We start from the raw sequence: 17,994 nt of genomic DNA, 5'->3' as shown, positions 1-17,994 counted from the left end.
CATTTCCCAAAGTTTCAGCTCGATATTTTATTTACAAAAAAAGTTCTGAGGTTCAAAAAAACATTCAGTGAACTGAAAAACTGTGGTCGGTAATATAGGTATATAGCTGTGTCACATGCCCTTAATTCGAAAAAATTGAGTAAGCGTCGCCATCTAGCTTTAGTGGGAGACACTGACTGTAAGTAAAGTCGTTTAGTATACAGCTTGAAGTGTCAATCTACTAACAGCAGCTGCTGAAAGTGGAGGTAAAAAATCATGGGGTATCGAACACCCAGTGTGCACTTAATGAGTGAAAAAGTAATTTTTGAGCAAACTTTTGTTGTTGAAATTTTATTGATATTTGTTTACTTTCTAACGTACGTATATCATATGAAGTGAAATAATTTTTTTTTACATTATTTCATACTTTTTTTCTTTATAGATGGCTTATGACTTACGGCAGCGCGTCATGCGAGAGCAGACTGTGGATGTGTTGAATAAAATATAACTGTTAAAATACAGTTAGGTATGTCTCTTTTTTTCATTTTCTTGTATTTTATAGTATTGCATGTAAAAGTTCCTCAATTTTTGTAATAATAAATCGATTTAAAATTTTTAAAAAATCGGATTTTGAAAGCACCCATTTTGAAATATTTTTTTATGAAAGTACACTATTTCAAAAGTATAGTCATAAATTTTCAGGTTAAAATAATTAAAGTTGCGTGAGTTATGAATTTTTAAGTAAAAAAATCCATTTTTTCCCTTTTTTCAATAGTTTCTTCTACAAACTTAAAATAAATAAATGGCTATAAAATCAAGTCTGACTTATAAAAGATACCTTAAACTATATCGGATAATTTTATTGTAAAAAAATATTCAATAGGGGTGAAACAATACATGATTAAATACGCTGGGGTCTTGAACACCCACGATGCACTTTCCGTCATTTTTACCATTTATGCACTTTGAGGGTGAAATTAAAGGTTCTTAAAACTGAATATTTAGCAATAAAACATTTCTTTCTGAAAATAAATTGAACAAATCTAATATTCTAATTTTGACTTCTACCCTTTTCGAGATAAGAAAATTGGGTAAATTTGGGTTTTTTGAAGGAGGGGTAAAACTTAAAATAAATAACGAGACGTTACTTTTAGACAATAGCTCTACTTAGTTTTTTGCTTCGACAAGGCTGTCTGACAAAATCTCAAGATTTCAACACAGAAAAAAATTATTGTTTTTTCAAATGTGATTTTAGGAATTTTTTGTTACGTTTCCGAAATTGTTTATGCGCATGCAATTTTTAAAACGGCAAAAACTGTATTATTTATAATATTTCATTTCCAACATCAAGGACACTCATCTTAATTTGGATAATTTCAAACTTGAAATTTTAAAATTCTAAGTAGCTAAAAACATTTAAAATTGAACAATTTTAAAAAGGGAATTTTAGAAAATAAAATACTTAAAAGAAAAGCGTAAAAATGCTAAGAATCAAAATGTCGTAAATATTTGAAAGTTGACAAGTTAAAAATAATTACAATTGTCAGGGTCATAGAAGTAAATGGAAAGTTTTCAAAAAAGACTTACATTTTTAAATAGATTAAAAAAAATTTTTAACTTGAAAAAATTTCAATTCTTTTTTTAAATTTACATTTTTCAAGATTAAAAAATATATATTTTTCAGCATTCTAAAAGGTTTGAAGAGAATAAAGAAATTTCCGTAAGATTCCTGGGAAAATTTCGAATGCTTTTTTATTTTCTTAAATGAATTTTAAGAGAAAACTTTTTAAAAAATTAAACATGAATAATTTCAAAATTTTTTTAACAAAATGTAGATTTTTTATGGTTTCGAACAGAATGCTTGGCAGCTGTTTAAGATTGTTAAAAGTTTTAAAAAATATTTGCAGAATTGTTTTTAAAAATTAAGAAAAATACAAATAATTTTAGATGAATAGTTAGGAATTCTAAAAGTTTTAAAGAAATTAAAAATATTTCGAAATTTAAAAAGATATTTGAAAAATTATAAATATTTTTTAATTTCTTCCAGAGTTCTAAAAGACCTTTTAAAGGAACTCGAATTTTTCCTAACATTTCCGTTCAAATTTCCTAGATTCTTTTTTGGTACATCTGAAATCTTCAGAAAGCTTTTGAAATTTTTTGAAGAATCGCAGAAATATTATATTTATGTAACTTTATAAGCAAACTAATTATTATTATTATTGTTTAAATGCTTTTAATAAATAAATATATAATATATAATAATTTAAAATGAAATGAAAAATATAATAGTATGTAATAAAATTTGATATAGATTAGTATTAAATATTATAAATATTAATGAAATTAATATTATCGAATTACTTGAAAATTAAACTGTTTGGTTGTAAATTAACTTTTCGTTTGAAAAATTATATTTCAGAGTTAAAAATATAACTGCTTTGAAGAAAACTCCTCTTTTTGGCATGGAAATTCATTCTTTTTGTTTGAAAAGTCTACTATTATTTTTGATTTAGAATTCATCGAAATTAAAATTAATACAAAAATTTGAAAAAGTTTTCAAACAATTTCAATTATTTTTTGGTCAAAAATTTTATTATTTAGTTGAAAATTAAATTATTTTATTTAAAAAATTAATTATTTGTTTGAAAATCAAATAGTTTTTTTTTGAAGTCACCCGGTTCCGTTGAAAATTTTTTTCTTGACTGAAAAATCTTTTTTCATCAATATTCCAAATATTTTGTTGAAAATTCGTCTTTTTGGTTCGCAAATTTATCTTTTTAATCATACATTTCATCTTTCTTGAACAAAAATGCAACTGTTTGGTTGAAAATTAATCTGTTTAGGTTGCGGCTGTAACAGTTTCATTGAAAATTCATTGCTTTTTTTAAATTAATCAAACTGTTCTCAATTTGTAATAAAAATATTTTTCGGTTGAATCATTAACCATTTTATTTTTTTATCAGAATTCACTTCTTTTTGCTTAAACTAACTACAATTTTCTGACAAATTGTTGATTTTTAAAATCAAAAAATTATTTACTACCAAAAAAGATGAATTCTTATAAAAAAAATCCACCCGCTTCGCGGGCACAGTCTCCAAACGCGCTGCGCACAATGCGAAATTTTCTACATTCTATATCAAAAACTATTATATCAAATGTCTATTGCAATTTTTTTGTGTGTACCTTGGTCTAGTGCTTATTCTGATATTGCAAAATAATGTTCACATGTTAATTTTCCTGATCCTAATAAGGCCCTGCTGTGGTTGTTTAATCATTTTCCCTTTTCTTAAGTAAAGCTGAACACTTTTTTTTTAATTTCTCATTAAAGAAGGTTCTCAAAGTACCTACGGCCTTAGCGATTACATTCTCATTGGGATAATAGCGCTTCGCGCTTAACAGTTAGGTTATACAGGCTCTAATTTTTTAAATTTTGGGCTAATTCGGTTAAAAAATTCGGTTTTGAAATATATTTGGTACCTAGTCAAAATGTTGAATGAACTTTTTGTATCTATGAAAAAAATAAATTTTCCTATTTTAAAAAATTTTTGAAAAGTACATAACTTGAAACTTTGAAAATGCTATAATTTTTTTAATTTTGGGCTAATCGAAAAATTCTGGGAGAATAGGTTTGAAATATATTTGGTACCTGGTGGAAAATTTGAATGAAATTTTTGGATCTAAAAAAAAAAACTTTTCTATTTTTTGAAAATTTGCAAATTTTAAAAAGTATATAACTTTTTCAATTTTCATAAAAATAAAAAAATTTATTTAGATAATTTGCAAGTCTTTTGCCAATCTATAAGAAACTTTGAGAACAATTTATAGAATTTAACAAAAAAAAATTCAAAATTTTGAAAATGCTCTCAATTTTTTAATTTTGGTTCGAAATATCTGATTAGCGAACTTCGCCTTTATTTTGGGGATCTTCAGAAGTGCATCCAATGCGGACTCGATTGGACAAATCCTTCAAAAGTTAGCGTGGCTACAACATTCAGGTACATACAGACAGACACCGATGAAATTTTATGGTTTTCGGATTCTGTGAGTGCCGAAACGTAAAGATCCGTTAAAAACCAGAGATTGAAAATTTGAACGATTACATTACATTCTCAGGAATGAGAATGTAAAAATAGGAGACTTATCAACCATAAAGAATGAATTTTCATGTTAAAGTAAGAGTTTTCTTCAAAACTATATTTTTACCTCGAAAATATAAATTTTCAACCGAAAAGTTAAATTACAACCAAACAGTTGAATTTTCAAGTAAATCAATAATATTAATCTATAATATTATATTTTAATGCATAATTACTAATTTTAATTGAAAAATTTAATTTATGAGTTACTATTAAATTAATTATCTAAGCAGTTGGCAAAATTTAAGGTTGCAATTTGCAAATTTGCAAATTTTTTTAGCTTCTTTTGTGTCCCACTTAAGGATATACCCAAAAATTCTTGTTCCGCTAATGGACGATACGACTAGCTTAAAAAATAGCCCCTTATATTAATTAACTCTAAAATTAATAACAATGTTTTTTGTTTTAACACAAAATATATTAGCCACTTATTATAACGGCAGGAATCAGAGTATCTATTGTCGTCAAAAAAGGTGAATGTGTGACATTTTTTTCTAAAATATGTGGCAAATAGGTTATAAAAAAATGTTAAATAAGACAAACAAACACGTTGTAATTTGTTGTAAACCGGGAGATGACCGGAAATTTTTTTCTTCGATTAAAACGACCACCCTGAAAAATGGAGTATTTACATTTCCACTGAGAACTAATTTTCCATTAAAAAAAAAAATATTTTTTTACAAGTATATTCAATTTTTTCCTTCTTAGTTAAATCCGTTACCAAATGGTGTAATTTTCAAGCAAAAAAGATGAATAGTCTGCATTTTTAAACCATAAAAGTTCAATTATTAACCAAAAAATTAAGGAGATGAATTTCTATCAAGAAAAATTAATTTTCAATGAAAAAAAAAAAAACAGCAATAAAAACGAATTTTCTACAAAAAAAGTTGAATTTTGTACCAAATAGTTGAATTTTATACCAAAATTTTTAATTTTCAATAAAATAGTATAATCCTCAACGAAAATACATAAATCTTCAACTAAGAAGTTGCATTTTTAACCAGAAACTCAAAAAGAGATCAATTTTCTTCCAAAAAATGAATTTTCTACCAGGAAAAATTCTTCAGTCAAGAATGAAAAATAATGCTAACCAAATTGTTGAATTTTCAACCAAAAATATTAATATTTATCAAAAATTGTTATAGTTGATATTTCCATAACAAAATTTTAAAGTTGACTTTTTTAACCAAATATTTGAATTTGCAGTTAAAAAAAAAACTTTTTTCCAACAAAAAGAATGTTTAATTTTATTTTTTAACCAAAAAACAAACTTACAACTAAAAATTATGAACCTTTAAGGAAAAAATATGAAATTTGAAAAAATTCGTTCAACTTTCAACCAAGTAGTGGAATTTTTAATAAGTCATTTTTTTGGTTCAAAATTCTATTTTTTGGTTACAAATTCTACTATTTAGTTAAAGATTTAATTATTTTGTTGAAAATTAAAGTTTTTTGTTAAAAAGTAATCGTTTTTTCGAATATTTAAATTGTTTGGTTGAAAGTCAATCTTTTTTGGTGGTAAATTAATTGTTTTATTTCAAAAGTCTATTATTGTATTTTTGTTTAAAAAATAATCTCTTTGAATTACAAAACAGACTTTTTGTGAAAATTCAACGATTGTTTTGAAAAATTTATCCTTTTTGGTCGAAAATTTATACTTTGTAAAAAAGTTCATAGTTTTTTATTGAAAATTGACCATTTCGATTGAAAATTAATTCGTTTTATTTGAAAAGTCTATTATTGTATTTTTGTTTAAGAAATAATCTCTTTTACTTAAAAAAAAATACTTTTTGTGTAAATTCAACGATTTAAAAAAAAAAGTTATCGTTTTTGGTAAAAAATTTATACTTTTTTAGAAAATTAATATTTTTTGCTTGAAAATTTATCTTTTGGTAGAAAAATCTTTTTTTTTTAGTTGTTACAAATTCACCTTTTATGTCAGAGAGTTAATAATTTTTATTGTAGTCTAATATTATATTTTTGGTATTTAGTTAAAAACTCCACACATTCGTTGAAAGTTTAATTATTTTATTGAAAATTCCACTAGGTTCTTAAAAAGTCACCTTTTTTAAAAATTAATCTCTTGGTTCCAAAAATCTATTATTTGGTTCAAAATTGATCTTTTTTGAGTGAAATTTAGTTCTTTTGATCAAAAACAAAAAAAAAGTATCATATTTCTGTTCCAGAATTAATCCGAATTCAACTATTTTATTAAAAAGACATCTTTTTTGTCGAAAATTCATCCTTTTTTGATTGAAATTTCTCTTTTACTGGAAAAATCATCTTTTTCGGTGGCAAATTCAACTATTTGCTAAAAAAAATAATCTTTCGGCTAAAAATTCATATCTTTGTTAGAAATTCTACTTTTTTTTTTGAAAATTCAACCATTTTCTTAAAAAGTAATTTTTTTAAATCGAAATTTCAACTGATTTATTGAACACTTGTATTTTTGGATAAAAAATCCATAATTTTGGTATAAAAATCCTGATTTGTTAGAAAAGTTATATTTTTAATTGAAAATGCGTATTCCTTGCTTCAAAATTAAACTGGCTTGTAAAATATTCATATTTTAAAATTAAAAATTAAATTTGAAAATGCAACTCTTCCTGGTTGAAGTTTAATCTCCTCCGTTTGAAAATTCGCTTATTTGGTTCAAAATTTGTCGATTAGGAAAGTGTGATAAAAACAGTATTTGGTGTGCAAGTTGTAATTTTGAATAAAATGTTACTTTTTCAATTGAAAAAAGGTGACAAAATCCTAAAAAAATAGGTGACAAAATGTGACAAAATTGAAAATAGGTGACTAAAGGTGACAACATTGAAAATAGGTGATAAAGGTGACAACATTGAAAATAGGTGACAAAAGGTGACAACATTGAAAATAGGTGACAAAAGGTGACAACATTGAAAATAAGTGACAAAAGGTGAATAGGTGACACTCTGTGATGAGTGTAGCGGGATTTTAACTAAAATTACAATTCACCATTTAAAAATTATGTTTATGTGGGTTAGCTTTTCGTAATTGTCCCAGTAATGGTCGGCTTACGTCAGAAGCTCTCTAAATTAGGACATTAAAAAAAATCAAGTTCGTCTCACCTCGTTGGGCTCTGAGAGTTCGAAGAGGTCCAGGCGATTGGCATTCCATTGTTGTATGACACCACGAAGAGTTTCGCGCTCCGTTTTTCTAATCGCCGCTTCCGCAGCCATCCTGAAACAGGCCAAGGAGATTGGTCAGAAATGAAAAGGAAATACACGTTCGTCACTCGCTATTAAACACGAAAGTATAATCATGGGACACTAAATTACTAACTGTTAACGTCAATCTCGTTTCATCCGAATAATCGACTTGATAGAAAATTATGACCTAATGAACTTTAAAAAAAGGTTTGTTTGAATTAAACAAATAAAAAAAAGATAGGGGAACGAAGCGTTGCAGGTAATCATTCAAGCAGGGTAATAGCCAGCTGATTATTCCAAGTTGAGTTAAACTTTCCCACGGAAACTTTACCTCAGTTTGGAGTGTCCACCTCGCGTTTACCTGCAAGATTTCGCACCTACAGTTTCTTCTGTGATTCTTTATTTGATTGATTGAAACAAGTATTTTTCTGAATGTATTTGTGCACAATTTTACTTTTATTCAATTAACATTATTTCAAATCATATACTATGGGGTGGGTAGAAAATTAACAAGAAATTTTACAGCTATACTAGAAAAAAAAAAATCAAAAAGACCCACAAATCTTAACTGAAAATAGAGCAATTTTTTATTATGATTATAGTATTTAATGATATTATATTTGTAACTAATGTCTAAAATATTTTTTAACGTATTTCTTCTTTAGAATATAAATACCATAGAAAAAGATTCTATTGAATACCAAATTCGAAAGTTGTAAAATTTGTTGTAATTCCAATTTCGATTCTTGGGTCTTGGCGATTTTTATCCAATATATTTTTATGATAAAAAAGCCCACGCATTCTCAGAAAAAAATTGTAACCCACAAGTTACAGATAATCTCATTAAATATCAAAATCAACATTTAAAAAATTAGCTGTCGTTTCAATTTTTATTCCTGGGTGACGGCGTTTTTTTTCCACGAGCATTTGGTACATAATTCACAATCTTTCTCCTATGCCACTCTTTATCCCTTAATTTTTATTTATTTTTTGGTTAAAAATTTATATTTCAATTGCTTGAACTTATTTATTAGAAATTAATTCAACTTTTTTAAATAGAAAGATCGTCTTTTTGGTTCAAAAACTCAAATGTTTTATTAAAAATTCGTCGTTTGGGATTTTTTGGAATGTCAACTATTTTATTGAAAATTCAACTTTTTAGTTTAAAGTCATCTTATAATAAAAAATTTCAACAGTTTGGTTCAGAACTCAACTCTTTCGTTGAAAGCTCATTTCTTCTAGTAGAAAATTAATCCCTAATTTCGTAAAAAATTTGGTATTTTTAATTATTAAAAATAAAGAACAAAAACGAGCTAAATAAACGTTCAATTGATTAGTCTCGACCCAAATTTAAAAATGAATCAAAACAACTCTGACTGGACGTGCCGATAACGAAAGCCGAATGCTAAATGCCCAACGGTTTTCTTTGACAAGTTGGCGTTTATTTTCCCGTTTAAAAGATTACGATAACCTGGATCACGTATCAGGATTCAAAGTTTCAGTAACGGTCAAAAGACAAAAAGAAAAGAAGCCGTCAGGATTTCGTCGAAAGCATACATTTTTTGAATTTTTGATTCTTAATGTATATTTCTTTTTTTCGGCACTGAATTCTTTCACCTTCTTCCTATTAGCACACAATGCGAGGACACACCCGGTATATTAAAATATGACGAGCCTCTATATCGTGTGCATAATCAATGAATAATGAAAGCGTGTACAGTTCGTGACATTAACGGCATTCTTTTGTTGTTGGATTAGTGGTTTATCTCGAGTTATTTTAATTTTATGTACTCTGACAATTACAGCGGGCTCTCACAAAACGCCTTTTTCACAGAGCGCCCTTTTCAGAAAGCGCCATTTTCACCAAGCGCCCTTCTCACCAAGCGCCTTTTCCACCGAGCACCTTTTTCGACAAGCGCCTTGTGCACAAAGCGTATTTTTCCGCCAAGCCTTAGGGGCGTGGCTTAACTGAACGGGCGCTTAGTGACGAGTTCGGTCCCTAGCGCCGGGCGCTTTGTGAGAGGCTTGTACATGGGAAATTCTACACGAGGTTCTTTTGAAAAAATCATTTTTCGGGGTTGATGATTTATAAGAAGAAAGCAATTTAAGTTCTGCAGACTCAAAAGCTTTCAACAAACCAAATCCAGAAATAAATGAACACGTAGTCATGAGACGTCTTTATAATTTTGCTTATTTTACAGACACAATTAAAATACTCTTCTCATAAAATAAAATAAAACATAAATAACAATTAGTACGTTTCATGGTCAGAAACTTTAAAGAATTCTTCCTTTTTTCGGTTATTAAGAAACCTAACATTTCTCCCCCTTTTCTATTTTTTTTTCTCTTAAATTCAAACTAAATTAATAGATCCCAACAAGAAAAAACAACGACGTTTGCTTGAAAAGTCTACTATTATATTTTTAGTTTGTAATGCATCTCGTTTAGTTAAAAATTCTGAAATTTGGTTGAAAGTTTTATTATTTTTTATAAAATGCAACTATTTTGTTAAAGTCATGCTTTTTAACAGAAATAAAGATTCTTGGTTTAAAGTTGAACTACTTTGGTTGAAAATGTCACTATTTCATTTTTAGAAAATTATTCTTCTTCGTAAAAAATCATTTGATGGATTGAACTCTTTTGTTAAAAATTAAATTTTTTGAAGATTAATCATTTTAGTTGCAAATTGATATTTTGTATTGAAAATTGATGATCTTTGATCCAAAATTAAATTTCTTTATTAAATATTCACCATTTTTTTAAATGCAACTGTGTGGGTCTCAATTAATCTCGTTTGGTTGATAATTTAACAATTTGGTAAATAATTAAATTATTTGGTTAAAAATTAACTTGACTATACAAAATTCAACTGTTTTTATGAAAATGTAACACTTTGTTTCGAAAATAATCTTTTTTTAACCGAAAATACAACTACTTGGCTTAAAGTTTAACGAGTTTCTGAAAAAAGAATTTTTTTTTAATAATCACCATCTTGGTTGAAAATTTAACTATTCCACTTGTAGAAAATTATTCTTCCGGGTTAAACAATCATCTCTTCTGCTAACCTCTTAAATTGAAAACTTATTTTTTAAGATTGTAAGTTTGGTTTGAAATTCATCTTTTTGGTTCAAAAAATTTTTTATTTTAACTAACAATTTAACTATTTCATTTTTGGTTGAAAATTGATATTTTTCATTGAACATTGATCTTTTCTAGTCAAAGATTCATGTATTATGTTAAAAATTCATATTTTTCGTTTAAATTGCACAATTTGGTTGAAATTGAACAATTTTTATGGAAATTTAACCTTTCGGTAAAAATGATATTTTTTTTTATTATCAAAGAAACATATTTACGGACTGAAACTTCAACAGTTTTTCAGGTAACTCATCCTTTTTGCTTTAAAATTCAACCTTTTTTTTAATTGATGTATTTTCATGAAAACTCGTGTTTTTTGGTTGAAAATAAAATCTTATTGCTGGGAAATTAATCTTTTTAGTTAAAAAATTAACTACTCGATTAAATAATTACCTTCTACGGTTGAAAACTCAACTACTTACTTAAAATTTAAACTATGCATTTATATGAAAATTCTTATTTTATTTATATTCATCTCTGGCTTAAAATGTATTGTTTTTGGTGAAAATCTCTTTTTTTTTTTCTTAAAAAAATATTTATTTCTATATCCGAAAATTTCAATAATCCATTTTTTGTTAGAAATTTATCACTTATGAATTGAAATTTCAACGATTTGATAAAAAATTAATGTCTTTTGTTGAAAATTCGTTTCTTTGATTAAAAAATTAATCTTGTTTGTTTATATATTTCGATTTGTAATTTTAAGAATTCAATGTCTTTCACATTGCATTCAATGCCTTATTTATATTAATTTTCTCTGCAAGAATTTATTTCCCTAAAATAAATGGAACTTTAACGATTTCTACTCGGTAAAAATGAAGGCTCGTAAAGTTAAAAAACTCGCACGTAATAATATTGGAATTTATCGTCATCGTAAGTTTTAAGAACGGTTTCGAAATGCGAGCAGTTCTCAGAATAGGATTAGACTGAAAAATAATTTTCGTTCTTTGACATAAAAAAAAATAAAAATAAAAAACAGTACCTAAATTCTCAATTAGTCTATGCTGTCAGACTGTTTACGAGGGAAAATAACATACATTCGTTGATAAGTACGTGCTTAGGATTTGTTAAAAGTATTGGATGTAAGCACATAGGAATGCGAGTTACATCCTGCCTGTAAAAACACGTATTTACACGCGTTCTTCGTGCTCAGGAGCGGAATGCTAATTAGAAGCTGCTTATTAATTACTATCACTCTCTTTGTCCTGATTCGTTTCAAACGCGTTCACCTCAAAGGGACAATTGCGCATTATTGTGCAGCATTCTTTTCAAATTAAAAAAAAAAAAATCGGAAACCGACTCAGTACCATTCCATTTGTTGACATGTCCTCTTCCCGAAAAATGAAAAAGATCCTTTCATTTTTTCCTGTTTTAAAAACTGGAAATGTAAAATCTAGGTAACATAACTTTGGAAGAATATAAATTCAAGAAGGATTTTAAATTGGGGCATGTAATCAAACAAAATTGAATTCTTTTGAACTTTCAACTTTGAAAAACGTCTAAAAAAATCTTTAGCTCATAATGTAACAATTAAATTTTCAATAAAATAGTTGAATTTTCAACCGAAGGACAAATTTCCAACCGAGACGAAATTTTAATAAAGGAATTTTTTTTCAAACTGAAAAGTGGAGTTTTTAGAGGATGTTTCGCTTCTTAATAAGGAATCGAATTTCTAAAAAAATTAGTTGAATATCACCAGAATAGCCGAATTTTCAAACAAATGAGATTTTACTTCAACTAAAAAACTGTTTTATTTACTACCAAATAGTTGAATTTTCAACCGAGCTACAATTTTCCAACTAGACAAAGTTTTTGAAGAAAGGCGTTTTTTTCAAGCTAAAAAGAAGCATTTTTAGAACATATTTGAATTTCTAATAAATAATCGAATTTATAAAAAATGATTAAAATATTCACCCAAATGGTCGATATTTTAAACAAAAGAGATTCAACTTCAACTAAAAACAGTTTTACTTTAACCAAATAGTTGTATTTTCAAGTTTAAAACAAAAAGAAGATTCTTTTAGAAGACAGTTGAAATATCAACCTTTAAAGGTCACTTTTAAACCAAAAAAAATATAATTTTTAATCAAGAACTATGAATTTTAAACTAAACTGTTGATATTCCAATCAAATAGCAGAATTTTTAACCAAATAGTTGAATGGTGCCTACAAAGACAGATTTTCAAACAAAGAAGATTAAAATGCAACCACAAACTGCATTTACAACACAAGAGTTGAATTTATAAACTGAAAAAATCAATTTTTAACTAACGAAAATTAACGTTTTCAACATATGAAGATAAATTTTCAACCATATAGTTGAATTTTCAAGTAAAGAAGAAGATTTTTTGAGAACACCGTTGCATTTTTAACAAAAAAAGTTTATTTTCAACAAAAAATAAGATTTTCAACCAAAAATAAGATTTTCAACCAAAAAGAATTACTTTTAAACAAGATTGGCCCGAGGTCCTAAAATGGGTTCTCATGTGTATTTTTTTAGATCGATAATTACGAATTTAAAGTAAAAATAACAAAATTCAAAACGGCGACTCCAACATGGTGGGCAAGAATGAAAAAAACTGGTCCCGTGGCTTCAAAATGGGTCATCAGGGGTTTTCGGGTCGTTAATTACGAATCTGTAGCCAATAATTCAAAGTTCAAAATGTCGAAAAGAATACTTATTTTTAAATATTTTGTTAATCATATTGGATCCGCCATTTTGAATTTTAGAATTATGACAATACATTTGTAATGAGCGACCAAAAAAAACGAAAATCTATTTTTAAAAACACGGGACTTACTTTTTAATTTTTGTCCGCCATATTTGATCCTCCATTTAGAAGTTTTTTAATTTTCGAAATTTGCCTTAAATTCGTAATCAGAGACTCAAAAAAAAGTAGTACAGGCACATTTTTAAACCATGGGACCAATTAAAAAAAATTCAGACATATTGGATCTGATATTGTAAATTTTGATTTCAGATTCGTATTCAGAAACCCACAAAATTTCCGAAAATCCATTTTGAAGCCACGTGACTTTTCTCCGTCATATTGGATCCGCAATTTTTAATTATAAAAATTTGACTTTAAATTCGTAATCAGAGACACAAAAAAGCCCTGAAATACGAATTTTAAAGCCACTTTGAATTCTGGAATTTGGATTTCAGATTCGTATATTTCACTTCCGCAATACCTTTAACTTGATTTTTGCTTCATTAATTTGTTAAAACCTATGTGAAAATATTTAAAAATGAATTGAAAAAATGGCCACACAATGCCGCGGATTAAACAAATAATAAATGTTCAAACAATTGAAAATTTGTTAGAAAAGGAATTTACTTAAAAATTTTATTAAAATAGCGTCCTTATCATGAATTTTATTTCAAACTGTTATTTTGTATTTTGGGGGCATTTTTCTGGCAACATAAAGGGGGGGGGGAGTCAAAATTAAAATGTATTGAGCGGTAATTGTAGCTTGAAGATTTCGTAAGAGGTGACCAAACTGTAATTTACAAAAAGCTAATAACTTAGGGTTGCCCGAATTTACCCCACATATCCGAAATTAACCTCATTGCCGATACTTCTTTTTCCATTTTTTCGAAAATCGTGCTTTTCCTATCTAATTCCATGTTAATTTTAAAAATCGGGACACGGGTTAATGTTGACCAATATGAAAAAATACGGGAAATTTCTTTTTCCGGAAAATGAAAAGTCGAATTTTTACAGGTATTAGTTTAGACCACCCTGCTGCGCATTATAAAAATAGATAATTGATGAATGAATAAATCCAAACGATTTGAAATAATTTCGGGCTCAACTATATTTTATTTTACTATCATCATTGTGTTTTCCGGATAATTTGAATAATTGCGCAATAAATAAGTTTCAACAACGGGTAGGTTTTGTGGAAGAAAGGCAAATCATCCCTAAGCGGCCAGGCGTGAAGTCATAAGTTTCCGGGACGCAAATGCCAAGGTCGAGGAGTGCCAAATTTATAGAGGCTGGTATCCCTCTCTATAAGTTCTAAGTCCCGCATATCATATATTAATATATGTAATTTATGAATCAAAGCTCGATGAATTATTTGTCAACAGCAGACGCTTTATCTCTTTCTTCCGAAAAGAAAACCGAGTGATTTAAGTATCCTGAGATAGTTCTCGGGTATCCCTATTGAACAAGTCTGTCTAACCGTCGAAAATGTCACTTCCGGAAATTTATCCCCCTCTACGCACCTGTTGCATTCCGCGTTTTTTTATTCCGTTATCATCTCTGCGAAATTATAGCTATTATTAATTTTTGCAAATATTTACGGAGACTACTAATCAAAACTATAAAAAATAATTAAGGTTAAAATGATTTATTTAATAGTGGTTATTTAGGGTTTTAGTTTTTGCTTTCTCTTTAGGGAAAAGTTACCATTCTTATTTTATCCTAATGATGAAGGCCTCATTTTATTCTTTGATGGACTCTCTACAATTCTATTTGGATAAGGTTTAATTAAAAACTGAATTTATAAATCATACAGCTAATATTGTTAAAAACAATGATAGTTTAAATTCTCATAACCCTTTTAATCCTAATCCTAGATTTTTAAATCCTTTAAAGAATAAAATGAGACCTTGATCATTAAGATTAAATAAGATTTGTAACTTTTCCCTGGAGAGAAAACAAAAACTAAAATTCTAAATAACTAAAGTTGAATAAACAATTTTAACCTGTAATATTTCTTTCTAAAGTAAGCTTAGAAGTATCCGTCAAGATTTACAGGAATTAATAATAGATCTATTGTTTTGGATTTTATAAAACGTTTTAAAGATTGGCGATTTTTGATATTGATTGTACGTAGTGTAACATCCTCAAGTACCAGTCACTATACACTTTTCCTTTGAATAATCTTTTTTTTTCTGAAATTATAAATTAAAACAGCAAGCAAAATTTCTTGTGACGCAACTGACCTAATCTAAAAATAAAAAATTCAGCATTCAAAAAAAGTTAAAATTGTAATTATTACAATTAATAGGGTACAAAACATTCAAAGTATTGAGCTTTACACTATTTAATACTTCTAAAAATTAAAACCTGAAATTTAAAAAAAATACGTATATGGTAAAAGAAAAATATTATTCAGTTGAAATTTTTAAAAATTCTACTACGAGATCTTCTCGTCTTCTATGGCTCGAAATCGTTAGAACATTTTTTTTGTAAAAAAAAGTTTGTGAACAAGTTATTATATTTTAAAATGTTTAGTTATTTTCAAAATTGGAAGAATGTTTTGTTAGAGAATTTTTTAACGAAAAAATAAGCTGTCATTTTTTTAAATCTAATAATTTTTCAAAAATTGGTAAGAAGCGACGGTCAGAAAAAATTCAACTACAAAAAACACAGTTAAAAATAATGTTTTTTTGTGAATTTTAATATTTTTCATAAAAAATAATGTTATATATTTGAAATGACATCAGCTATAATATTTTGATTCTTAAAAAAACAGAAAAACTATTTTTTCAGATATATGACTTTTGGCACGACAACTACCTTAACCGAAGAGAGTATGAAAAGTAAAGCCATTTTTTTCGGTACCTTTGGACATTAAATAGAACCATTTAAAGCCTTAAAATTTTCGGGGTTTTGGACAATGCCACTTCTTACATAATATATTTGATTAAAAATTCAATAATTTTGTTCAAAAGTAATTATTTTTGGTTGAAAATTAGGCTGTTATGATGAAGATTCGTCGTTTTGACTTGAAAATGCAACAACTTGATTAAAAAATTTGTCTTTATTGACTACAAAACTTTGTTTGATTAAAAATTAAATTATTTTGTTATACATATATTTTTTTCTACAAATTTGTCAAATTCTAGAGCAAAAAATATATCAATTTTTTTCAAAATGCAATAGGAAGATTTGATGGTGGTTGTCCAAATTTGTTCGTTGGATTCATTGTTTTATTTTCAGGAATTCTGCACATAACTTGATTATTGGATGTTAAATATGATTTTAAATTTAATTTTATACCTATTTAAATTGATTAAATTCTAATATTTTAAAAGTATTTAAAATAAAACTTATTGACTACAAAACTTTGTTCGATTAAAAATTAAATTATTTTGTTCAACACTCGTCTTTTTGGTATGAAAATGCATTTCGTTTTGTAGACATTTCATCTTTTTTGTGATCATTTTTGGTAAGAAATGCATCTTTATGGATAAATTTTTTTATCTGTTTCGATTGATAATAAATTTTTTTGTTAAGAATTTAATTGTTTTATAGAAAATTCACATTTTGGGCTCGAAAATTCCATAATCTAGTAGAAAATTCAAGTATTTGGTCGAAATTTGAACTACTTTGTTCAAAATTCCTTTCTTTGGTTGAAAATTCTTTTTTTGTTTAATAAAAGTTTAACTCTTTCATTTGTTGTTTAAGATTAGTCATTTTTTGTAAAAAAAAATCATTTAATTTGTTGAAAATTCATAATTTTTGGTAGAAAATTAATCCTTTGACTCAAGAGGTAAAAACTATCTTGTTGAAAATTTATGTATTTTGTTGAACAATATATTTTTTGGTTAAAAATTAAAATGCTTGATAGAAAATTAAACTGATTTAGTTGACGATTCTAGTCAATAAATTCAATTGGTCGTCATTTAAAATTAAAATATTTTTAGTCGAAATATCAACTATTACATTTTCTGCTTAAAATTGATCTTTTAGGTCAAAACTAATTTATCTTAGAAAAAAATCAACTATTTGATTGAAAATGCATATTTTCTGGCTGAAAATCAACTGTTTTTTAAAAATTTAATTTTTTAAATAAAAATTTTTTTAAATTAAATTTTATTTCAATGAAAATTTAGTCTCTTTTTGGTAAAAGTCGATATTATCAAGTTGAGAAATTCAATTTTTTGTTGGAAATTTATGTAATTTGCCGAAAGTTTATCATTTTGGGTAAAAAATTAACATTTTTGTTCGAAAATATATCTATTTTAGTAGAGAATTTAATTATTTTTTTGAACATTCTTGTTTTTTGGTTGAATTTTTGGATGAACCGTAAATAAATTAGGGGAGGGAAGGGGGGGGGGGCTTACTTTACTGTTCTAATTTTAGAAAAAATGCATTATTCAAAGGAAAATGGAAAATGACTGGGGCTTTTAAGTTTTCAAAATTTAGCAATCACTCTTGAATGATTTTTTTTCAATTTTCCACCAACAAGATGTTAAATTTAATATTTGAAGCTTAAATTTAAAAAAATATTTAAAAATATAACAATTTGAGAACATCGCCGACAAAAAACTTGTAAATAAAAGAAAAATCAGGTATAAAAAGACACAATTTGGAAGTCAGCGGGATCCGAAAGGATGAAAGTTATAATTCCTCCCATTTTTAATTAAAAAATCTCGGATGAATGGGACACAAGGCTCTCTGAAGGTTCGTAATTGAGCCTCTGGATGCAATAACTCGCTGAGCGATCGAAAATGCGTAAAAGTATTGTCTGCGCGGTGACATTACGAGTCAAAATCAAAAGTCCGAATTTGGAAAAATGAAAAATACTGCTCGATAGCTTTTTAAAA

The 17,994-nt window shown here is 26.9% G+C and overlaps 1 protein-coding gene across 1 annotated transcript in view; it reads right to left on the bottom strand.

Moving 5' to 3' along the window:
• LOC117180738 (afadin-like) overlaps nucleotides 1–17,994 on the bottom strand; it is a 284,255-nt gene that overhangs the window by 243,979 nt on the left and 22,282 nt on the right. The window contains exon 3 of the mRNA XM_033373229.1: nucleotides 7,212–7,323. Coding sequence (XP_033229120.1) covers nucleotides 7,212–7,323 — 112 coding nt within the window. The remainder of the gene's footprint in view (nucleotides 1–7,211; nucleotides 7,324–17,994) is intronic.

The sequence above is a fragment of the Belonocnema kinseyi genome, chromosome 9 (assembly GCF_010883055.1).
Source record: "Belonocnema kinseyi isolate 2016_QV_RU_SX_M_011 chromosome 9, B_treatae_v1, whole genome shotgun sequence".
Taxonomy (NCBI): Eukaryota; Metazoa; Arthropoda; class Insecta; order Hymenoptera; family Cynipidae; genus Belonocnema; species Belonocnema kinseyi.
The sequence above is the reverse complement of the archived record's forward strand: the minus strand, read 5'-3'. Positions and strand labels throughout refer to the sequence as shown.